Raw genomic sequence first — 24,663 nt, forward strand, 5'->3', positions numbered from 1 at the left:
GAGGGGCAGGGGTCAGCAGGGAGGTGACCTCAAGGTCTCCGTGGGGACCAGGATCCGGCAGGCCTGGGGGTGAGAGGCTGGAACTTTTCCCACCCTGAGATTTTCCTGGTCAACCCAGGAGGGCGCCCTGGATGCCGCCGGCCCTGCCCCCAACCTCCTTCCTCTCTTGACACAGCTTCCCGGCTAAGGATGGATGGCGAGGGCGGGCCAAGGTGAACTGCCAGGCCCAGGAAAGGAGAGGCACTTGAGATTGACAAAATGAGGGACCCTGGCTCAGAGTGGCCAAGGGCTGGCTGCGGAGTCACGCAACCTGGGGACTCAGGGCAAAGGGAGCGCCTGGTCCGCTGGGCCCCAGTCCCCACTGTGCTGCCCAGGAGTTGGACCCTAGCCCGGCCTTGGGTGTGTGAGAAGCCCTTGGCCCTGGGCCCTGTTCCCCCACCCCGAGTCCTTCCTCCCCCCACACGCAGGGGACTCAGCCCTTCCTTGTGTTAAATAGAAACCTCTTTATTCTAAGTATCGTACATTCCTTAATACGTTGGATTGGGGCCAGACCTTGAGGTGAGGGGGAGGGGGTGCTGGGCTATTTCTGTGGAGCCTTCCAGCGCCGCCCACCCCCCGCTGGGCTGGGGAGCTGGGGCGGCAGCGCCTCCTGGCCGTGGGAAAGGCCTTCCCCCTCGGACCCCTGCTTCTCTTCTGTACAGGAAGGTTGGGGTGAGAAGACCTCTGAGAACCTCTCCATCCTGGGGTCTGCGGTCCCAGGCAGGGAGTCCCTGGGACGGCGCGTCAGCAGCAGAGACGGGGGACACCGAGGCGGAGGGCTGGGAGAGTGTCAGCGCTGGGCCCGGGGCCATGATGGGGATGGAGGCCGAAGCCGGGGCAGACAGGCCAGACTGGGCCGGGAGAGGGGAAGGCGGCCCAGGAGGAGCGGGAGGCTGAGGCAGAAAGGCGAGCGGGGCACCGGGATGTCTGCGAAGAAGGCCCAGTCCCGGGGCGGTGACGGCGCTCCCCCCTCAGACAGTTCCAGGTCCCGGGCCACAGCCAGGATCTCCTGGCGGGCAGCTGTGCTGCGCAGGCCGCGGATGTCCAGCAGGGCAGCCACGTGCTTCCGCCTGGATGTGGAGGAAGGGAGAGGTGCATGGGGGTCTGGGCTCCAGGACGCGTGTGGACCCAGCCTGACTCGTGTCCATCCCAGAACTGGCCTTAGCTCTGGAGTCCCTTTTCGCCTCCATTCCAGCCAGTATCCTCAGATCCCTCTGCTCTCGCTCTCACTGGCTGCCCAAACTCCTCCCTCACCTCGCCCCTCCAGATCCCCTCTCGCACCGCTCCCAGTGGCCCCCCCATGCCAGACCCCTCCAGAGCGTCACTGCCAACCATTTCTAAGTCCTCCCACTCACAATGGATTCCGGAACCTTCACCTCCAGACGAGCGCAGGACTACCTTTCACCCCAGTTAGCTCCTGATTAAAATGACCTTCAGTCTCCAGCCCCAAGTTAGCTCAGGCAGGTCCTAAGTTCCGGTGCCCTCCCCTCTGTTTAAGCTCTGGCATCTATAGCGACACCAAACCTCGAACTTCTCTTCATCTCAGGCAGCCCCGTCGGAACTCAGGTCACCCAGACGGAGCCTAGCAGTGTCCGCCCGAGCTCCCAGCCTATTGTTTGCCCCCAGGCCAGGTCTGGAAGTTTCTCACCACCACAGCTCCAGAACCCTCATTCAAAACTCAACTTAAGATCACTTAACCCAGATCCCATTCTTGAAACTTCATCTCCAAATTCAGTCTTGTAACCCTCTCAACCCACTGCCAAATTTGAGCTCAACCACAATTCCACTCCAGGGCTAAAATTCACTTTGTGGACCCTTATTTCAACCGGAAACATCATTCTCCAAACCAACTCTATGACCCCACCCCTAAATCCAACACAATGGGACCTTCCCCTCCCCTCCCCCACCTCAGCTCCAGATCACGGATCCAAAACTCAGCTCCAGAACCACCGCCCTATTTCAGCTCAAGATGCTGAACCCCACCTTCATTTCTAGAACTTTCATTCCAAACAGCGCTGGGGTTTCGCTACTCCCTCAGTCCAGCTCGGCACCGCCACCTTCCCCCATCCCTGGTTTGGAATCCCTGCAGCTCCAACACATTCCTCCAAATGTGGGCCGAGAACCTCCCAGCTCAGGTGAACGCCACAACATAGCCCCCAAACTCAGCTTAGGAACCGCTCCTCCCAGCCCCGCCTGAATCCCATCAAACTAAGCATCAGATTCAAGTTCAGACTCAAACCCCAATTCAAAAGGAGTGCTGGGTCCACCACTGCCATGCTGTGCGACCCCAGGGCTCTGTGCCTTCCCAAGGACGTGAGCTCCTTGGATCAGAACCAGAACAGTCTTTTGACTCAGTCCCAGAATCCTCACCCCCAGCCCCTGGAGTGTCAGCCCTGGAAACCCCATGCTCCACTCCCTGTTGGTGTAAGCTTTGGTTTCTCTGGATCCAGAATGTCTGTCTGCCTGAATAGCACTGTGGTACCCCTGCCTGCCGCCCTGTCTGAATTTACAGGTGGCAGTGTGGTGTGGTGGCTAGGTGCTCCAGCTTTAGAGACAGCTTGCTCCCAGAGTTCAAGTTTCAGATTTGCCACTTGCCAGCTATGACATTTGGGGTAAGCTACTTAGTTTCTGCCCACCTCAGATGGTGCCAAGCACTTAGAACCACGCCGCCTTTTACCTATAGAGTGGCTATGTAAGATACGTTCCTCCGTCTGGCAAAATGACTCAATAAACAAGAACTGGTATTGTTCTAGTTGCCACCATTGATGATAATGATGATATGATTTCATAGTCCCATGAAAAGAGTACTATTACCTCCATGGAACAGATGAGGAAACTAAGGGTCAGAGAGAACCACAGAGAAAGGAAACATCCATCAGGATCTGAATGTGCCTGCCGCTGTGGCAGTGCGTGTGTGCGCCCGTGTGCCCGTGCATGTCCCCGCGTCCCCTGCGGCTCCCCTGCTGGGCCGGCCCTTCCTGCCGCCGGCGGCCCTGAGCCCCCCTGCCCTGAGCTTCCTGTGCTTGCCTGTTTGTTTTCGAGCCCTGGTGGCGGCGGCAGCGACGGCGGCGGCTGCAGTCGAAGGAGGGAAATCGTATTAATAATGCCCTGGTTCCAGCAGGAAACGGCCGTCAGACACGCTGGCCGCCTCCCGCCCTCACCCCAGAGGCAGGAAACGCAGGGACGGATGCCAAGGCCCTCCAGAGACCTCAGCCCTGGCTGCGGCGTGGGGATGGAGCGCTCACCTGATGTCTGGGTAGTCCCGAACCAGCACCCCCACCTCCACCTGGATGCTGGGCGTGTCTTCCAGCTGCAGGACTTCAGCCAAGTGGGGCACCAGGGCGTCCAGCCACGAGGCCTGGGACTCCTGCGGGCGGGACGAGGCCGGGGCTCACGCTCTCTGCCAACACCCTCCCCAACCACACCCTCCCGAGGCCCAGCCCCTCTTGGCCTCAGTTTCCTCGTTTCCAAAACCGAGCCAAGGGCAGACTGTGGACAGAGCTTATCTGGAACCTTTGGAAATTTGAAGAAAAATTCAGAATAAAAGCTAGTCCCAGTTTTGCAGATAATTTGGGGTACGGGGCACCCCTCAGAATCTAGTCCTGGTGTGCAAACTTGGGTTGGGGGAATGGGTAATATGCACAAGGGATCGCTCTGCTTTCTCAATAACATTTCCAAAAAAAATTTTCCCAAGGACTCCAACTAGAAACTCCTGGGTTTACAGATGAAGCCCTCTGGTTCTGCTGGTTCCAACTGAGTACAAATAAGAGTTGGTGATTTAAAAGTCTGGCTTTGGGAACGCTAAGATTCTGAGTCTCCACCCTTAGTACTCAGAGTAACAGCTAGTGTTTGTGGAGTCGCAGCCTGTGCCAGGGAAGGGTCTCAGTACTTAACGGGCCATAAATGCTCTAACCCCACGGGAACCACGATTCTCAGACGCGCGCAGAGGCCAGGGTCCCAGTTAGAAAGCCGGTTTTTACGCGCCGAGGGCAAGGGTCGGAGTGTTGCCCGTGGCGGTGGACCTCCAGTCGGGTGAGGGTCTTATTCTAAGCCCCGCCCTGGCTATCGCGTTCGTGATTTCGGAGCCCTCGCCCGCGGACGCACTGACCAGCCGCCTGAACAGCCTCTGGAGCTGCGCCGCGTCCTCACGGAGCCTCCCAGCCACGCGGCCGCGGGTCCGCGCGGAGCGGCAGCGCAGGCGCCCGCGGAACAGGGGCCTCACGTACTCGACGAGCGCCCGACGGTGCAGCTCAGCCACCAGCGCCTGGAGACCCGGGGAGCAAAGAGGGGGTGTGAGCTGCCGCTGACCGCCCTCCACGCTCCCCACGCTGGGCACCCAACGGGAACCCCCACCCACAGGGCGCCGGGCACCCTCCCGGCCCCCAGCCACAGAGGGTTATCCCTCTCCTGTCCGCCGCCACCCTCCTCTGTCCCTAAGTATCTCGTAGACACCCCCCTACCGGCCTCCAAAGGGTCCCCCACTCCCTCCGCTCTAAAGCTCCATCGCCTAGAGGCCCCAACCCCGTCCTCATCCGCGCTCAACCCCAACACCGCGGGCACGCCTCCCTGCGGGTCCCAGGCAGAGCGCCACCTGGCGCACCCCGGGAGAGCTGCTCCACACCTTGAAGGGGTGCGCCCGGCAGAGCGCTCCCGCTCCCTCCGCCCCGCCCCAGCCCCTGCAGGCGCACCTGGTAGGGCTCATCCTGCATCCTGCGCAGTGCCAGGGCCTGAGCGCCCAGCGTGCCCACGATGCCATCCAGGGCTTCCGAGCTGTTCAGCCACTTCCTGCGCATCAGCTTGTTGAAGTGTGGCTGGGAGGAACAGTGCAGGGAGGGTCATAACTCCCCTCCCTGTCCGTCTCTTTCCTTCACTTAGTTAACTCAACATATATTCCCAAACCCAGCTCTGAGCTGAACCAGAACTTCGAGGCGCTGGGGCCACAGCGTGACTGAGGCAGCTCCAGCTCCGCCTTCCTGGGGATCAGAGTCCAGAGAGGAAGACAGACCCAGTCCCCAGACAGGCATGACCCAGAGTATGCAGGGTTGAGACCCGGCAGCCCAAGGCAGGGGGTTAGGAAGCTAAGAAAGGACACCCGAGTCAACAGAGTCAAGAGAGCTTCTTGGAGGAGGAGACACCAGAGCTGAGGATGATGGTCATTGTTAGTCGGATGGAAGAGGGAATGGCAGAGGGAAGTGTGAAGAAGGTTCAGATTTCAGATGGGCTTGCTGGTCAGAAGACCAGAAAGAAAGTCAGTGTGACTAGTAAGACCATCTAATTAATTGTCCGGGCCCAGTGCAGATGAATATGGGAGACCCTTGGATCTGGCTGGGTGGCTCAGTGGATACAGCATTGTCGCAGTGCACTAAGGTCGTGTTAGAGCCCCCATCAGGGCATGTAAAATCAGTCAATGAGTGCACAACTAAATGGAATAACTAAGTAGAATGAGCTGATGTTTCTCTCTCTCCTCCTCCTCCTTCTCCTCCTCCTTCTCTCTCTCTCTCTCTCTCTGTCTCTCAATCAATGGAAAAATTATTTTAAAAAAGAGAGACCCTTATTCAAAAATTATTAAGAACTCCAAGACAGAGACAGAGAGGACAGAACCAAGCTCAGGCTCTTCTAAACAGTGGGGCCGGTGTGACTGCTCAGCCCTTCGGGCCGCTGATGGTGAGGGGCCAGTGCAGTCAGGGGTGCAGTGGAGCACACAGGCCTGGGCCTTGGAAGAGTCCCACTTCTTTTCTGAGGGCACTGGGGAGCCATGGCAAGTTCTGAGCAGAAGAGGGGGAGGGTCAGGTTTGTGCTTTACTGAGATTGATGGGAGTGGGCAAGACAGAGGCAGAAATCAGGGTGGAGGCTGGAGGGAGGGGAGGGAAGGGATCAAAGAAAGGGGAGCTCAGGTGATATGAACTTAGGCAGAGAAGGGGGGGAGGAGGGAACCCTCTGGATGAGACCCAGGAAGGGGGTGGGCAGTGGGTCTGTCCCTGAGAGGCAGGCTGGGGAGAGGAAGAGGAAGCCCAGCAGCCTGGGCGGACAGCGGAGAGCAGGAGGGGAGGGACCCGGAGATCTCTGGGGTTGGTGTCCATGGGGGTCTGGAGCAGGTGCCCGTCCTGCTCAGCCTCGCGCCCCTTTCTGCTCTCTCCTTCTGCCATAGCCCAGTTTTCTGAACCTCCAAAAATGGCCTGTGGGCTTTTGTTGAAAATTCGGTGAACTGATTGATGTCCTTGGTACAGTGCCTGGCTCAGGACATGTTACTGTTGCTTTGAAGTCTGTACATTTATAAAGATAACAACGGCCAATACCCACGGCCACTGCCCAAGCTAAGCACCTTATGGTCACAATCACACGACCTCCTCACAGTCCCGGAGAAGCCTGGAATTCCTGTGCCCTCTGTCTACACAGAGAACTTCAGAGGACAAGCAATGCACCCAAGGACCCCTACCTGGAAGCCGTATGGCCAAGTCTGAAACAAAGACTGTACCCCCTTCCCAACATTCTCATCTCCCTCACCAACTCACTCCTATTTACATATTTGTCCATTTAGTCACTCAACAAATACTCTCAGCCTTCCTGTGGGCTTAGCCCTGGGTGGGTCATTGGGGACACAGAGAAGAATGAGATAAACAAATACTTGATCATCATAAACAGGAATCTGAGTACTGGTGTGATAGTTGATGATATTAAAAACCATTGTTCTTTGTGTCAGGTGCGAAGATGGTATTGCGGTGATGTTTGTTTAGAAAGGGTTCCTTATCTTCTGGAGATACAGGCTGAAGGTTGGGTGACGGGTCTGCAAGAGGTCATTCTGTCATTCTGCCTAGCTTTGTGTATGTTTGAAATTTTCCATAATAATAAGTTATTTTAAAAACATTCCAACAAATCCTTGCCCTTGAGAAGCTAACATTCTAGTGGAGGGAGACAGGTTTTAAAAAAAAAGTGAAAGATATGGCATGGCAGGTGGCCATAGATGTTTTGGTGACAAATAGAGCAGGGAGTAAGGAAGAAAATTGATTTTATTTACTTATTTATTTAGTGGGGGTAGTCTATTTTATTTTATTTTTTTTAGGTTTTTTTAAAAAATATTTTTTAATTTTTCTGAAGTTGGAAATGGGGAGATAGTCAGACAGACTCCCACATGCGCCCAACTGGGATCCACCCGGCATGCCCACCAGGGGGCGATGCTCTGCCCATCTGGGGCGTCGCTCTGTTGCAACCAGAGCCATTCTAGCGCCTGAGGCAGAGGCCTTAGCCATTCTCAGCGCCCGGGCCAACTTTGATCCAATGGAGCCTTGGCTGCAGGAGGGGAAGAGAGAGACAGAGAGGAAGGAGGGGTGGAGAAGCAGATGGGCGCTTCTCCTTTGTGCCCTGGCAGGGAATTGAACCCAAGACTCCTGCACGCCAGGCTGATGCTCTACCACTGAGCTAACCAGCCAGGGCCTGAGGTAGTCTATTTTAAATAGGGCAGTCAGGGGATGTTTCGCTGAGAAGGTGATGTCTAAGCCAAGACTTCAAAGAGGTGAGAGAAGGAGCTATGTGTCTTTCAGAGGGAACGGGGTGGTCCAGGCAGTGGGAACAGCAAGTGCAAAGGTACTGAGGTAGGAGTGTATCTGTCATGTTCAGGAGAAGCAGGGGGTGGTGTAGCTAAAGTGGAATGAAGGGGAAATGGTAGAAGGTGAGGTCAGAGAGGGTAGGGGCAGACTGTGTATGGTCTGGGGTCATGGCAAGGACTTTGGCTTTTGCTCTGAGTAAGCTGGGAGCCATGGAACCTTTCTTAAAAAATTATCTAGAAATTAAGTTTGGCCCTGGCCAGTTGGCTCAGCGGTAGAGCGTTGGCCTGGCGTGCGGGGGACCTGGGTTCGATTCCTGGCCAGGGCACATAGGAGAAGCACCCATTTGCTTCTCCACCCCCCCCCCCTCCTTCCTCTCTGTCTCTCTCTTCCCCTCCTGCAGCCAAGGCTCCATGGGAGCAAAGATGGCCCGGGCACTGGGGATGGCTCCTTGGCCTCTGCCCCAGGCGCTAGAGTGGCTCTGGTCGAGGCAGAGCGACGCCCCGGAGGGGCAGAGCATCTCCCCCTGGTGGGCAGAGCAACGCCCCTGGTGGGCGTGCCGGGTGGATCCCGGTCGGGCACATGCAGGAGTCTGTCTGACTGTCTCTCCCCGTTTCCAGCTTCAGAAAAATACAAAAACATAATAATAATAATAATAATAATAATAGAAATTAAGTTTAATGAGGTGACTGTTGATCAATAAGAGAACATGGGTTTCAGCCTGACCAGGCAGTGGCGCAGTGGACAGAGCATCGAACTGGGATGTGGAGGACCCAGGTTCGAGACACCGAGGTTGCCAGCTTGAGCGCGGGTTCATCTGGTTTGAGCAAAGCTCACCAGCTTGGACCCAAGGTCGCTGGCTCGAGCAAGGGGTTACTCGGTCTGCTGAAGGCCCGTGGTCAAGGCACATATGAGAAAGCAGTAAATGAACAACTAAGGTGTTGCAACAAAAAACTGATGATTGATGCTTCTCATCTTTCTGTTCCTGTCTGTCTGTCCCTATCTATCCCTCTCTCTGACTCTCTCTCTGTCCCTGTAAAAAAAAAAAGAAAAAGAAAGAAAAGAAAATAAAGAGTACATAGGTTTCAAGTAAACATCTCTATAGCATTTGAACTGTTGAGTGTGTGGTGCGCCCATCATCAGAGTCAAATCATTTTCCGTTACCGTATATTTGTCCCATGGAGGTTTCTAAACAGAGGGAGGACATGATCTGATGTATAACACGGATTGAACACACATTACAACCATGAGCCTCAACTACACACCTCAGTCTCATTCCCTGTTTTCCCACCAACCTCCCCATGTACTCTCACCTACCTCCGGATCCAGCGCCCTCTGGGCATCCACAGGAGCCCAGTAAAGGTGACAGGGCTCTCGGGTCTAGGAGAGGCTGGGCAGGGGTTTGGGGGACCTTAGTGGGAAGGGCTCCACCCAGTCACCAAGGCCCCTCATGTTTTCTCGTTGACCACATCCTCCCACCTCTTCCTTCCTATATATTCCTCTGTCCCCCAAATGGCCCAGACATGGCCATCACCCCCACTTCCTGCTTCCCAAATACTGAGTCATGGCTGAAAGGAAGGGTGTGAGGGGTGCGCTCCGCTGTCCCGCAGGGCTTTACCCCAGCCCCTGCCTCATTCACCTGCAGCTCCTGGAACAGGAGGTCAGCCAGCACACGGTGGCACAGCCGGGTCACGCGGTCCAGAGCGCTGGCTGCTGCTTCCCGAGCAGGCTCGCTTTCAGCGGGCCCCACCCGAGCCAGGCGCTCCGCCAGAGCCCTGTGGGGATCAGTGAAGCCAAAAGTCAAGGAGCCCCAGCATTCAGCACAACTGCCTGGCTGTCTCCCTCCTGAGATAGACCCTATTTTGTGGGACACAGGGATGACAGGCTGGGTGGGGTGCTGGGGAAATCAGGGGTTCTGGGGAGGATAGGGGGGAGTATCAGGGGATATCTGGGAGGCTGGGGAATTTGGGGGCTCTGTGGAATGAATGGGTGTCTGGGGGGGGTGCTGTGGGAGTAAAGGAGTCTCTGTGGGTCTGTTTCTCTCAGTGAGAATGGGAGGTCTCCTTTCTCAAAGTCTGTGATTCTAAACATCTATAATTCTAAATTCTGCCCTTCTCATTTTCTGTCATCATAATAGTTGAAGGCCCTCCAAAGCCGAAAGATCTAAATGGCAATTTGGCACTTTCTGCCCAAATCCCAGCAGGCCCCTTGTGGGGATACATCCCTGAGTCCCTGTGCTTCTAGGCAGTGACAGATGTGCCTGCCAGGTGTTGCTCTGCAAGAGTGGAGCCAACTACCACCCGGTAGGGACAGATCAAATAAATGTTGGTATATCCAAGACTTGGGATGCAGTGGATAAGAAAAAGGAATGTGGGAACTCTTTGCTAACAGAAAGATCTCTAAGCTGCTAAAGGGAAAGGGGCATAGAGTGATTTATATTCTACCATATACATATCTTTTAAAGGAAAAGAAATAATATGTATGCACAAGTTAAATATATTTACATGTATAAATAAGGTATATGCATATATCTGCATATTTATGAAATGTATACAGTATATATGCATATATACACTTCTTTATTATATGCGGCTTAAGTGTCTGTTTGTCACCGATAGCTTATTGGTTGCTTGCGTAACTGTACTAGCCAATGGGGTGAAGTTGCCATGGCATTCAAATAGTCCCACCTTCTGGCATGCCATCTCACAAATTGAGGTTAAAGATTGGAGCAATTATTATGCTGTTAAGAAATCTTAACACCAGAAGGGGTCTTTGCAATGGTACAAGACTAGAGGTTCTCCAATTGAAAAATAATGTCATAATAGCTAAGTCTTTGGCTCCTCTAAAGGTGAAATACATGTCATTCCAAGAATTGATTTGGCTCCATCTCAAACAGGGTTGCCGTTTCAATTGAGACGTAGACAATTTCCTGTAAAACTTGCCTTTGCTATGACCATCAGTAAGTCTCAGGGCCAAACGCTTAAGCGTGTTGGCATTTTTTTACCTGAGCCTGCATTTGGACACGGTCAACTTTATGTTGCCTGTTCAAGAGTTCGTGAAAGAACGGACATAAAATTAAAAATAATTGATGGTCCTCTGCAAGACGAGCTTAAAAATGATGGAAAGATCTACACAAGAAATGTTGTGTACAAAGAGATCTTTGACATGTGAATTAACATTTTATTATTTAAATCACCTTTATTTATTGAGCTAGCGGTGGCTCTTAAGAAATGTACCGCCAGTGGTTTCCTTCATTGCACTCTACTTTAAGCAATTAAGCAAGTAGAAGGGGGAAACCCCGTGGGGCAGTAAGCAAAGGGGCATCCTCGCCGCCTGCCTTGGGTAATTCAGTTTGAATTAGCAGACACCTTTGCACAAATCATTTTAATTACAATTTATAATATCTAGAACAGCGGTCATTTCGTATGACCGCCGGGCTTTCTAGTATTTATATATACAATATTCACTGGTAAATATATTAAATATCCCTGCAAAGATATAGGAGACACTAACAATAACTGGTTTCCTCTGAGTGGGGAAGGGGGAAGGATGTGGTGGGCATTAAGATTTTCCCTGTTTCAAATTAATAAAAAAGGAAAGGAAGATAAAAAGGTAAATACAGATCTGTCATTCTCAGAGCACGTGTGCCTGGCTACTAGGTCTCCAGTGTTCTGATGACTATAATCCTGGCACTCTGCGACACTCTGCTTCTTTCTAGTAGTCCCAGATTTTATGTTTCTAAGGGTCCGCGCAGCTGCGACCCTGCGATCCCCACCCAGGCTCCAGGCGCCCGAGTTCAGCCTGCCCCGGGGGATGGCCCTCTCCGCCGCACACTGCGGGGGCTCTCACCTCAGGGGGACGCCGCAGTTGACCAGCGTGATGGTCCTGCTGATGTAGGTGTCGGGGAGCAGCTCCCGGACTACTGGGTTCTCGTGGAACCGCTCCACACGCTGCTGGAAGCTGGCGGGAGGGGCAGGGGAGGGCGGCGTGACCGAAGGAACACCACGCGACAAGGGTCCCTCTCTGGGCCCTCAGCCCGGCAGAGCTGTGACCCCGCCCAGGCACACCTGCCGTCCCGTCTCCATCTTCCCTTCCGCCCCTGCTCCCCTTGTGGCCTCTGGACCCGCTGCACCTCGCAGCCCGCGCCCCGCCCCCGCGCAGCCGCGCCCCGCCCCCGCGCAGCCGCGCCCCGCCCCCGCGCAGCCGCGCCCCGCCCCCGCGCAGCCGCGCCCCGCCCCCGCGCGCACCTCTGCAGGAACTCGGCCAGCCCCCCCAGGCAGCAGTGAGCCATCCGCTCTCCGAACTCCTGGCTGATGCGGGGCGCTCGCTCCGTGTGCTCCTCCAGCAGCTGCGCGGGGGCGGGTGGGAACCAGTGAGGAGGGGCGAGCCCCGCCTTCCGCCCGCGCTGTCTGGCCGGTTCTCCCTCCTCGGCCCGCCGCCTACCTCACACACGTCCTGGGCCAGGCTGCTGCGCGGGTCCTCGGCGCTGACCCAGCGCTCCTCGTCCTCCTGCAGCGCTCGCAGCAGGGCTGCCCGAGTCTGAGCCTGTGGGCCGGGGGCGGGGGGGGGGGCAGGAGTCAGGAGCGCCTGAGAGCTCCCCCCTTCTCCATGACCCCCACACCTTAACCCTAAGCAGGTCTGTACTGTACCAGTGACCCCTTCAAACTTAGGCTGCGGAGGAAGGCTGAACCAGAAAATCTCCCCAGCCCTTTCCAGTGCTAAATTTACGATTCGAAGCTTGATATTAAGAGTCTGGTTTTGCCTGACCAGTGGAGGCACAGTGGATAAAGCGTCGACCTAAAACGCTGAGGTCGCAGGTTCGAAACCCCGGGCTTGCCTGGTCAAGGCACATATAGGAGTTGATGCTTCCTGCTCCTCCCCCATCTCTTCCTCTCCTCTCTAAAATGAAAAAAAAAAAAAAAAAAAAAAAGTCTGGCTTGCCCTGGCCGGGTAGCTCTGGTGGTTGCAGCCTTGTCCTGATATGTCAACGTTTTGGGTTTGATCCATGGTGGGGGCAAGTAGAAAAAGGGGGGAAATGTCTGATTTTATGCCTGACCTGTGGTGGCGCAGTGGATAAAGCGTCGACCTGGAATGCTGAGGTTGCCAGTTCAAAACCCTGGGCTTGCCTGGTCAAGGCACATTTGGGAGTTGGTGCTTCCTGCTCCTCCCTCCCCCTTCTCTCTCTCTCTCTCTCTCTCTCTCTCTCTCTCTCTCTCTCTCTCTCTCTCCTCTCTAAAAATTAAAAAAAAAATCAGATTTTAAGCTTCTTCCATCTACTACCCAGAGGGTTTAAGGGTCAACTTCTCATTATTTCATGGCCCTAAGACTCTACTCTTAGGTTCAGCAAAACAAACAAAAATTTTAAAAATTCAAGATTGTCAGATTCTGGAATTCAAAAATTCCCAGGGTCTGGGATTCCAAGGTTAACCCATCTCAGATTCTCTGGTCCAATGTTGTCTTCAACTCAGTGACTCTGAGAATCTAGACATGTTCAAGTCTAAAATTCGAGGCTCTTAGGTTGCAAAGATTCTGATTTTTGTGTCTGAGGCAGGACTGGCGTCCAAGCAGGGAGCCCCGTGGCCACTGAGTTCAGTGGGGTCCACCCCTGCCAGGTATTGACCAGGTTTACTACCATCAGCCCTGCTTGTATGCAGAGACGCACTGATGCCCTCCTTCTGTGAGGTGAAGTTCTGTGACTTCCACTTGCTCTAAGATTTGAATACAGTACCTGAATATATTAAACCATTACTAAGTGTCTCTATGGCCAGCTGGGTGCTTAGAATACAGCGCTGAACATAAGATAGAAGTGAGTGGTATGGATTTACATTTCTTGTGTGTGTGTGTGTGTGTGTGTGTGTGTGTGTGTGTGAGAGAGAGAGAGAGAGAGAGAGAGAGAGAGAAGGATAGGAGAGACAGACAGGAAGAGAGAGAGATGAGAAGTATCAATTTTTTGTTGCAGCTCCTTAGTTGTTCATTGATTGCTTTATTTTATGTGCCTTGACCAGGGGATGGGGGACTCCAGCAGAGTGAGTGACCCCTTGTTCAAGCCAGTGACCATGGGGTCATGTCTATGATCCCACATCCAAGCCAGTGACCCCACACTCAAGCTGGTGAGCCCACACTCAAGCCTCTGCTCCCAGTCCAATGCTCTATCCACTGTGCCACTGCCTGGTCAGGCTGGATTTACATTTCTATGTCTTTTGGACAGAACTCAGAAGTTCACAAAGGGAAAAGGGAGATGGAAATATCCGAAGTGGGGGGGTGAGGCCCCCAGGCCCAGTGTGACCTCCCCCTTCCCTCCTGAGTACCGATGCCAAGTCTCAGGTACCTTAACATCTGTGACACATTCATCCTCCAAGCTGCGAACAGTGCCAGGTGACAAAAGCGAGCCTAGCTCCCCGTTCTCCAGGGCAACCATGTCCACCAGCCCTAAGACTTCTCTGGGAGTTGGGGATAAGAGACAGGAAGGTCTGTGAGAGGTGGGGCAGCGTAACTGACCCCTTCCCACTCCCATCCCTTCACACCCAGTGTGTGACCCTAGGCCACTCCCTTCCTCTCTTGAAGCCAGCTTTGCTCATCCCTCAAAGGAAGTCTCTGGAATTGTGGCTCCTCTAACTTCAGATCTCTGAGTCAGCCCCCTGGTGGATGGTGTTCGAGCAAGACAGATAGGAGTCAAGTCCAAGCTTGACTACCTGGCACGCTTCACCAGACAGAAGCTCTCTCCACGCCTGCTCTTAGTCCCTACCACCTCACGGGGCCTTGGAGGTCTCTTCAGTCCAGCCTCACTCCCTGCTCCACACCCCCCTCCCTGCGCCAGCCGGTGCAGTCCCACCACTCTCCCCGCTCTCTCACCCGCACATGGGGCTTTTGCTCACAGCAGCTTCTCAGCCAGAAGCACCATCTCCCTGCAGATTGCATTTAACTCATGTCTCACAATTCCAGGAAGCATTCCAGACTTCCTCCCCTGCCTCCATCTCTCATAAATGGTGTGAGAGTGTCATTAACACATATTCCCAAATTGGATCTATGGGGTCCGTATTAGCAGCTGTTGTCTTCCCCTTCTTCTGGTGTCAGCATCCTGATTTTGTTTGGGAACACCCACCCCCTTCACTCTTCAGTATGTGGTTTGGGTGTGGCCAGCTCCCTTTTCCCGGAGTGGGGAGGTGACCCAGTCCTGGCTAACTACCATATTCCATACCCCAGACAAGAGAATGGGTATGTTTTAGATTCGAAGGCTTGATAGTTACAAGATTCTAGGCCCAGGAAGATAAATGGTGCCAGGTTCTAGATGCTAAAATGCCAGTACTCGCAAGGCCCACAGAGCTTACAGTCCTAAAACTGATGGAACAACAGTGTCATGATTCTAGGATCCAAAGAGGGCATGAAGCTCAGGTTTAGGGTTCAAAGATTCGTTGGCACTAGTTTTGAAGCTTCGTCAATTCTAAGTTCTAAGATTGGAAGAGTCAACAGTGCTAATGTCCTAGGAGCTAAAGAGAGAGACATGTAAGAGTTCTAGAATTTGAAGGGTGAATGAATAGGGCCAAGATTTTAAGACAAGAAGGATCAGTGGCCCGGTCAGCGGCGCTAAGGTTCTAGGACCGAAAGGGTCCACAGTGCGGAAGTTTTTAGAGCTGGAAGGATCAATGTTCTAACGTTCTAGCACCGGAAGAACAGACAGCGCTAAGTTCCAGGGTTGAAAATGTCGCTAGTGATGAGCATTGGAAGCGTCAACGGTGTTAAGGTTGTAGAATTGAAGGGTCAGCTGTTCCAAGAGAAGAGGCCAGGGTAGGGCTAGGGGCGCGGTTCTACCGGAACTCAAAGTGTCTGGTCGCTAGGCGCGCGGTCCGCGGTGGCCCCCGCTCACCTGGGGTACACCCGGTGGTGCCAGTGCAGCAGCGCGTAGCGGTCGGCCAGCGGCAGCCTGCGGCGGGCGGCGGCGCTCAGCCACTCGGCCAGCGCGCCGTGGTAGCCGCGCAGGTAGACGCCAAAGGCGCCCAGGCCCGCGGGGTAGGCGGGCGCCAGGCGACCCCGCACCACGCCCATGTCCTCCAGCAGCCGCGCCCGCAGCGCCTCCAGCTGCGCGGCCAGGCCCCCGGGCGCCCCCGGCGCGGCCGCCTCCAGGCGCTCCCTGGCCGCGCGCGCCACTGCTTCGGCCCAGCGGGCGCACAGCCTGCGGGCCGCGCCCGGCCCCCGACGCCCGTCGGCCGCCGCCTCCTGCACCAGCACCTGGCCCAGCTGCGCCACGGCGCCGGCTCCCGCGCCCGCGCCCGGCCCGGGGCCGGCCAGCGTCTCGCGCACCAGCGCCCACATTTCGCGCTGCAGGGCCTCATACAGCAGCGCCACGTCGCGTGCCCGGCGGCCCCCGCCTGCTCCTTCGACCTTGGACAGCCCGGGCGCGCAGCCACCCGACGACGCCAGCTCCTCGGCCTCCAGCTCCAAGATGTGCTCGTCGGCCCGCGCGAGCTCGCGCTGCTGGATCAGACTCAGGATTTCCAAAACTGTGGGCGCAAAGTGGGAGTCAGGGGGAGGAAGACGGGGGTGGGGGTGGGGGGAAGCGAGAAGGAGTAAGGGAGGAGGAAAGTGTGGAGCAGGGAGTGGGGTCAGGGGAGGCTCAAGAGAAGGGGGAAGAGAGAAGGGTGTCAGAAGAGAGGTTTGGGGGGCAGGGAGAGGGAGGGGTGTAAAGAGGAAGTTGAGGACTGGGGGGAGAAGGCGAGACAAGTGGAGGAGGGGGTCAAGGGAGGAGGGTGAGGAGACTGGAGAGAAGAGGTAGGCGAGGGTGGGGGAGACGTTTGGGGAAAGTGAGGGAGAGGGATTGAGGATGGGGCGAGCGAGATGGCCAGGACAAGGGGAGGTGACAGGAGAGGTTAGGGAAGGGAAGAGAGTGTCTGGATATGGGAAATAGGTTAAAGGACTAGATCATGTGTCGCCTTAGTACAAGGAGTGGAGGGTGGGGGGTGTCAGAGGAAGTGGGAGATAAGGGGTTGAGGAAGAAGGGAGAGGGTTGGGCATGAGGTAAAGGGTCAGGGTATGGAAGCGCACATCAGAAAGTAAGTTAAGGACTGGGGAGATCAGGGGAGTTGAGGAGTTAGGATAAAAAAAGGGGCATCAGGGCCGGAGGATGTGGAAAGGCTGAGGGAGGAGAGGGATGGGGAGAGACAGTGGACCAGCGGGCAAGGTGGAGGCTTAGACATGGGGAGAGGATATCAAGGCCAGAGATGGGCCTTTTAGGGGTGGGGACAGCTGCGGGGTGACCTGGCACTCTGATGAGTTCAGAATCCCCTAAGAGAGGGGAGTCACGGGGCTGGGAGGCCTCGGAATGAAGGCAGAAGGAGGGTCCTAGTAGCCTAGGGTTACCCCTGACACCTCCACCCCCCCTCTACTTCCTCCCTGGCAGAGAAACTATTTCCTGGCCAGCGCTATTTCTGCCCATCCGTTTCCAGAAGGCGGGGGCTCCAGTCACCCCTTCTCACCTCCCTGCAGTGCCCTCCCAGTCTCCAGGGAGCAGGGGCTGAAATAGCCTCTGGCCAGGATGTGGAGGGTATCAGAGGATGCAGAAAGGGCTCTCCAGAGATTCCCAGTGTTGCCCATGGGGTGTGGGGGGTGGGAGGGGAGGAGGAGGCTGGGATTTGGGTTGGGGTGGAAGAGATCGAGACAGGGATGGGGGTGCAGTTGAATGAAGGTGGGGATTGGGACTAGGTTGGGGATTGGATGGAGATGAGGATGGGATGAAGGTGGGAGCTGGGAGAAGGGAGTTTAGGATTAGGGTAGGGTTGGGTTGAAATCTGTATCAGGGTATGGGAAAGTAGCTGAGAATAACATCTAGGGTTTGAGGTAGGAATGGGGGTGGAGATGTGAATGGAGATGAGTTTAGTTGAGAGTTGAGGATAGGAAGAAGGGAGAGATGGGTATGGGTTTGAAGATGAAGTTTGAGCATGAGTTGGGATTGTGAATGGATAAAGTTGATTGTTCAGGTTGGAAATAGGGATTAGGATTGAGATTCAGGATAGGTATGCAGATTGGATCAAGAATGAACAAGGATGCTTGACCCATGGAAGCTCAGTGGATAGAGAGTTAACCTGGGACTCTGAGGTCCCAGATTTGAAACCCTAAGGTCACTGGCTTGAGTGCAGGCTCACCAGCTTGAGCCTGGGCTCAACAGCTTGAGCATGGGATCACAGACATAATTCTATGGTCACTGACTCGAGCCCAAAGGTCACTGGCTTGAAGCCCAAGGTCACCGACTTGAACAAGGGGTCACTGGCTCAGCTTGAGCCCCCTCCCTCTGTCAAAGCGTGTATGAGAAGCAATAAACACCTAAAGTGAAGCAACTATGAGTTTATGCTTCTTGTCTCCCTTCCTGTCTATATGTCTCTCTCTCTTTCTGTCATGTGTGTGCAAAAAAGTTTGAATGAAGAAGGAGGCTGAGTGTGGGATTGGAGTTGAAATTGGAGACTGGGAAGGAAGTTGGGGAGGGGAATGGGCTTGAAGGCAGATGCAGAGATGGACCTGGGGTTGGGGGTTAAGAATGATACTGAAGAGGAGAAGGGGTTAAAGTTGTACTTGGGGGACAAGATTACAGTAGAGAAATGGGCCAAGGGCTGTTGCCATGGTGTTGGGCAGAGTGATGAGGTTAAAGATGGCATCTGAAGAAAGGGATAAGGTGGGGATAGACATGTGGTATGTCTCAAGGTGAAGATTACTGCTGGGATTGAAATAAATATGGGGTAGAAACCAAAAAGGTATTGAGGAAGACATTGGGGCTTGGGATAGAACCAGGGTTGTGGATACAGATGGTGTAATACAAGTTGAATTGTCCCCACCCCACCCCTCCAAAAAAGCATGTGAAGTTCTAACTCCTAGGACAGCATAATGGAATCTTATTTAGAAATAGGGTCTTTACAGCCTGACCAGGTGGTGGCGCAGTGGATAGAGTGTCGGTCGCCAGCTTGAGTGCGGGCTCATCTGGTTTGAGCAAAACTCACCAGCTTGGACCCAAGATCGCTGGCTTGAGCAAGGGGTTACTCGGTCTGCTGAAGGCCTGCGGCCAAGGCACATATGAGAAAGCAATCAATGAACAACTAAGGTGTTGCAACGAAGAACTAATGATTGATGCTTCTCATCTCTCTCTCTTCCTGTCTGTCTGTTCCTATCTATCCCTCTCTCTGACTCTCTCTGTCTCTATAAAAAAAGAAAAAGAAAAGAAATAGGGTCTTTACAGAAGTAATCAAGTTAAAATGAGATAATAAAGTGAGCCCTAATCCAATATGACTAGTGTCCTTATAGAAAGGAGAAATTTAGACACCAAGATAGACATGCACAGAAGGAAGGTGATATGAAAGTCACACAGAGAAGGCCATGTGAAGATGGAGGACTGTAGTGATGCAGCCACAAACTAAGGGGAACTATTGTCAACAGAGCACCAGAAGCTGGAAGAGGCCAGGGCGGATTCCTCTACAGGTCTCTGAGGGGGCATGGCACTGCCAACACCTTTATTTCAGACTTCTCACCTCCAGGCTCTGAGAGAATATGTTTCTATAGTTAGTTGTTTTAGTGAGAGGGAAAGAGTGAGAGAAAGAGGAACAGAGAGGGACAGACAAGAAGAGAGAGAAATAAACATCACCTTTGTTGTTGTGGCACTTTAGTTGTTCATTGATTGCTTTCTCATTTGTGCCTTGATGGGGTGGGGGCTCCAGCTGAGCCAGTGACCCCTTGCTCAAGCCAGCAACCTTTGGGCTCAAGCCAAAGACCATATTTATGGCCCCATGCTCCAGCTGGTGAGCCCATGCTCAAGCCAGATAAGCCTGCATTCAAGCCGGCGACTTTGGGGTTTCAAACCTGGGTTCTCGGCATCCCAGGTCAATGCTCTATCCACTGCGCCACCACCTGGTCAGGTCACTTCTATAGTTTTAAGCCCCCTAGTTTGTGGGACTTTATTATGGCAGAACCAGGAAACTAACACAGATGGTGGCAGATTTGGGGCAATGTAATTAAGGGATGAAGGTAGGTGTTGGCATGGCCCTGAGTTAGAAGATGAAGCTTGAACATGGGTTGAGGTAAGAATGAAGTTGAAAGGCGAGGCTGGGGGCATTTCGGATTGGAATGGAATTCGGGGTGAGGTTCAGAGTGGGATGGAAGTGGGGAAAGGATTGAAGGTGAAGAAGGAGATTGAGGCAGGGGTGGAGTATGGGGTGGGGTGAGAGCAGGATGGAGTATGGAGGTTAGGGAGAGGCACAGGGTCAAGGCTCAGGAAATGTGGGGACTCTGAAGGGAGATGGGGGTAGGGAAGGGTTGGAGGAGGTGGAACCCAAGTTGGTGATTCAAAGTTGCTGCCCATGGGAGGGAGGTGGGAAGTGGGAAGTGCAGGGAGGGTGGGCTGGGGATGGGCACGGAGATGGGGCAAAGCTGGAGTTTGGTGAGAGGGTCAAGACTGCAGGTGACCCAGCTAGCCTGCCCATGGCGGCTGGGGTGGGGGTGGAGATGGGCACTGTGACACTCCCAGGCCTGGGTCAGTACTCACCTGACAATGGCTCCTTCATCTTTGGAGGCTCTGGGACCTTGGGAGGGGGCTCAGGAGCTGCCTCACCAGCAGGCACCACCCTCTCAGCCAGTGAGGCACGCCGGGGCTTGGGCCCACGCCCCAGTCTTAGGAAGGCCAGTCTCCCAGCAGCCTCCCCAGTGGCCTCCTCATCACCCTGGGCTCGGGTCCCCTGAAGCTTGGCCAGGAGGCCAAAATCTGCCGAGCTCCTGCGGATGCCTGGTGGCAGCACCCGGCCCAAGAAAGAACGGGCCTGCCCATTGCCGGGGCTGCCTGCCCGCCTGCCGGGGGTCCAGCCCAGCCGGAAGGGAGCCAGTCCTGCCAGCTTCTCCAGCGTGGCGCGGCGGCCGTATGACGTTCCATTGGGCAGGGTCCCCAGCTGTCCAGGCTCCTCTTCTTCCAGCCCTGGAACTTCCTCAAAGGGGTTCCCAGAGGACCTCCCGGGCAGCGTCCCCGCCCGGGGCACCTTTGAATGCGCCACCGCGAGACTCTTCAGGATGGGCATTTTCACAGGCAAGGGACCTAGGGGGAAAATAACGGGCCATGAATGGTGTTGATGACAGTGGTGGTGTCCATGACAGTTTATCCGTTTCTAGTCCTACCAGATAAGTGCTATTATTATGCTCATTCTGCAGATGAGGACACAGGCTCAGAAAGGCAAAGGCAGTTGCTTAACACGGGGACTCAGTTCAAAGGCAGGACAAGCACCCAGGCCCATCTGATCGCAGAGCCTGGGCTCTCCCCAGAGCGTGGGCATGCAGACCTTTCCCTGCCGCACCCCTGCCCTGGAGTGTTTGTCCTCTGAGCTGACCCTCGTCCTCTATGAAGAAACAGGCTCAGAGAGGGGAAGGCTCTCTCTCAAGGGGGTACAGCAGTAAAGGGTAGAGACCCCTGGGGACCCAGGCCCCACCGTTATCCTGGTCACACACCTGCCTCATGGCCCCTGTCCAGTTAGTGCCTTGTCACCTCCACCCCATTCATCCCTTCAGCCAAACCTTCCTCGGAAATGCCCTCAGAGACAGGGAGACGGGTGGTGGCCAGGGGCTGGGAGACCGGGGCTGGAGAGTGAGTGTTTAATGGATATAGAGATTTCTTTCAGGGGGTGAAAGTGCTCCGGGACTAAATTGAGGTCCTGGTGGACATCACTGTGAATGTATTAGATGCCACTGAGTGGTGCACATTAAAATGGTTAAGATGGTGAATCTTGTTTTGTGCATTTTGCCACAAAAAAAAAAAAAAAAGGAAAATACAAACAAACACACATCTGTCCTGGCCCTGTTAGCTCAGTTGGTTAGCACGTCATCCCAATACTCCAGGTTGTGAGTTAGATCCCCTGTCAGGGCACATACATGAGTCAACCAATGAGTGCATGAGTAAGTGGAATCACAAATCGATGTTTCTCTCTCTTTCTTTCTCTTTCTCTTAAAAATCAATAAACTTAAAAAAGAAAGAGAGTGAGGAAGGAAGGAAGGAAGGAAGGAAGGAAGGAAGGAAGGAAGGAAGGAAGGAAGGACTTTTCTAGGTATTTGCCATGGGCCTGGCCCTGTGCCTGCACTGGGGACACAGCGGTGACCAAGGAAGACCCAGTTTCCACCCTCATAGGGCTTGAAGCTTCCTGCCTATTTCATCTTCTCAGTCCTTTGTATCCCTCCTTTTCTATGGTCCCTGCCCCAGTCCAAGCACCCTCCTGCTTCCCTACCTGCTCCCTGGTCTCCAGATTCTAGTCGTGGCCTCTCCAGTCCACCGTTGAGGATCTTATTAAAGCAAAAACCTGCTCCTCCCCTTCTCTTAACCTTCCATGGCTCCCTAGTGCCCTCGGGACAAAATTCAGGCTCCTCACTTGCCAGTAGTGCACATCACCAGTGCTATACCACATTCTTCTCCTTACTCCAAACTCCTCCGGGTTTCAGCATCTGTTGATCTTTTTACAAGGAAACCTGATCTCCATGTTCTACTCATGTTTTGGACTCAGCTCCAATACCGCCTCCTCCAGGAAGCCCTCCCTGATGTTCAGGCTGGGTCAGATGTCCCTCTTTAGGACTCTCCCTAATTCAGCCCAGCCCACTCTGGGTCCTTACTGTCTGGGGATGATTCTGTATCCTCCACTGGACTGTGAGCCCTAAGAGGGCAGGGTCAGGATTGTCTCTGTCACTAATGTGTCCCTAGCTCTCGGGACAGGCATTTGGGGAATGAAAGGGTGATAAACAGGAAATGGAGGCAAGAGGCAAAAGCTTCATTCCTTGCGGGGAAGAGGAATGAGAAGTCAAGCTAGAGAGGTCAGTAAGGCGCAGGCTACGCAGGACCTTAAATCTCATGACGAGGGACTCAGGCTTTCTCCTGAGGGCCCTGGAGAGCCATGGGAGGGTGCTTTTTAAAATAATAAAATAGCCCAAACATTCAGAAAAGTATAGAGAACAAACTTAGTGAGCAGCTCTATGCCTACAATCCTAGCTGCATCTAATGCAAACATTGGCTTGATTTGTTCAGGCTTTTTTTAAAAATCAAGCATCACAAATCCACTGACCCCTGGACATCCCCCCCCCCCCGATTCTGCTGGCCTTGCAGCCCTCTACCAAGGAAAGCAGCTTCCTGAATGTGCACACGGCTTTTACCCTATGCCCATGCAGCCTTGCACCCAGAAATAATAATATGCTATTTTGCCTGGTTTCAAACTCTCTATAAATGCTATCATTTTATGTGGGTCCCACAACTTGCTTTTCTTTTGGGGTGTGGGCTCACTTATTCATTCCTGTCTCTGTGGCTCTAGCAGATTTATTTTAAGTGCTGCATACTATTCCACTGTGTGACCATGACAAAATTGGCTCATGTCAGATGTTCACACATTCTCCAGCTACTGGACATGTAGGTTGTTTTGAACTATGTCTGAGCACACGAAGAATGGGGTCAGGACTGTGCTGAAGGAGACTGAAGTGGCAGAGCCATTGTCCTTTCCTGGTGGGGACTCTCTTTTCCCGACTTCAGCCTCTAAACCTCAGCTATTGCTTCTCAGCCTCTTGTTCCTAGAAACACCCTCCCAGCCTCTCTCCAGTCTTCAGGATCCCTTATCCCCCAGGGAGGCAGTCACTATGGCAACCCCTTGCCCGAAGCCTCCATGGCTGAGGGCAATCAATACTACCCACCCCCCAACACACACACTCTGCACACCTTGATTTCTCTGTCTTTCATCTTCCAAACAGGCTTCTTCTACATGCCTGACCCCAAAATGGCTCCATCATATCCCAGAACTGGCTCCAACATCTACCCGCTAACTCCACCACCCCTCCAAATGGGAGTCTCCAATTTCTTTCCAGTTGAAATCAACATTGCCCAACTAGACTTAACATTCCCATTCCCGCACTGGCTTCCATCCACTCCCAAACCGGATCCAGTACCCCCAAACCACATCCTCAGACCCAGCTGCAACATTTCTCCCAAACTCGCCCCGACGTCTTTCCCCTTCCTGGCTCCAACACCCACCTCTGCAAATTGGCTCCGACATCCTGCCCCCTCCAGCCCCGTCTGCCTCCCAGTGCCAGGCCCCTGACTCACTTCCAAGGCATCCCCGAGCCCCCAGCCCCCCGGCTCCCGCAGGATGTCTTGGCCACCAGAGCTTCCCTCTCTGGGCTCCTCCTCCTCTTCCTCGCTGCCAGCCTTTCCCCAAAGACCCAAACCCTCCACCGGCTTCCTGGCCTGTTTGCAGAAGTCCTCGCCTCCAGTCCCCGGGGGCCTACCTCAGAGAAATGCCCTTACAAATTGTGTGTCCGAGCCCGACCCTAACTAATACAGCCCCAACCCAGCCTTACCCCAAACAACCCATCACCAGCCCAGCCTGTTTCAAGTTCATCCACGTCTTCACTCCCAAATCATCCCCATCCCTGTCTCCTGCTCCATCTCCGGCCCAACCTCTGCCCCCTCTCCCATATCCAAGACCCCATCTCTTGGGGATAGAGCGAGACACTCATCCCTCCCTGACCTCAGTCTACCCACCTGAACTTGGAGGACATCGGACCCAACCACATCTCATCTCTTCTCCCTTGGTGGCCCCAAGCCCCCCCCCCTAGCCTCTCTGCACCCCCAGTCTCTCTTGCAGCCTCTACCGGCTCCCATCTCTCCTGCCCTCTTGCTGACAGCCAAGGTCAGGCCCCAGGCTCTCTTTGCCTCCAGCTCATCCTGGCTTTAGGACACATGTTTTCTTGAACCCTGGTCCAGCCCAGCTCTGGGCTGTGCCACTCTCCTGAGGGCCATGAATGCTGCCCCCTTCCCCAGACCCCAGCACTCTCACCTCTGTCCTCAGTGCCTTGTCCTTGCTGCTGGCCTGTCCTGAGGCTACTTTGGCCAGGACTGCTAAGAGCTTGGATCTGAGGAGGGGGGGGGTTAGAGGAGGTCAATTTCCTGTCAGGAAACCCCTCCCTCTCTGGGGCCAGGGGTGGGAAGGACTCTTTATCTGTCTGCCCTTTTAGGCCAGGCTGTGGTTCGGCCCCCACCCTCACCCCCACCCCCAGCCCCAGCCGGAATCGGCCCCCCCTGCCTGCTCTTCACGCCTCCCAA

General features: G+C 54.4%; 1 protein-coding gene across 1 annotated transcript; it reads right to left on the bottom strand.

Moving 5' to 3' along the window:
• Positions 1 to 493: 493 nt before the first annotated feature.
• On the bottom strand, positions 494 to 24,451 carry EXOC3L2 (exocyst complex component 3 like 2). The gene is made up of 12 exons (XM_066371856.1): positions 24,398 to 24,451; positions 20,098 to 20,637; positions 15,445 to 16,078; positions 13,909 to 14,020; positions 12,024 to 12,125; positions 11,828 to 11,928; positions 11,430 to 11,540; positions 9,220 to 9,355; positions 4,728 to 4,850; positions 4,148 to 4,303; positions 3,285 to 3,406; positions 494 to 1,109 (listed from the first exon to the last, which is right to left on the bottom strand). The coding sequence occupies exons 2-12, from the start codon at positions 20,618 to 20,620 to the stop codon at positions 830 to 832; spliced, it is 2,400 nt and encodes a 799-aa protein (XP_066227953.1). The 5' UTR covers positions 20,621 to 20,637; positions 24,398 to 24,451; the 3' UTR covers positions 494 to 829.
• Between the last annotated feature and the right edge of the window lie 212 nt (positions 24,452 to 24,663).

Source organism: Saccopteryx leptura, chromosome 3 (assembly GCF_036850995.1).
Source record: "Saccopteryx leptura isolate mSacLep1 chromosome 3, mSacLep1_pri_phased_curated, whole genome shotgun sequence".
NCBI classification, from domain to species: Eukaryota; Metazoa; Chordata; class Mammalia; order Chiroptera; family Emballonuridae; genus Saccopteryx; species Saccopteryx leptura.

Bases quoted from the DNA above. Each gene is read 5' to 3' on its own strand.
- EXOC3L2 (XM_066371856.1), bottom strand. From the start codon at position 20,620: ATGCCCATCCTGAAGAGTCTCGCGGTGGCGCATTCAAAGGTGCCCCGG. The intron at 12,126-13,908 runs GTACCTGAGACT...CCCGGCCCACAG, and splicing joins AATGTGTCACAGATGTTAAG to GCTCAGACTCGGGCAGCCCT. The intron at 9,356-11,429 runs GTGAGAGCCCCC...TGATCCCCACAG, and splicing joins AACTGCGGCGTCCCCCTGAG to GGCTCTGGCGGAGCGCCTGG.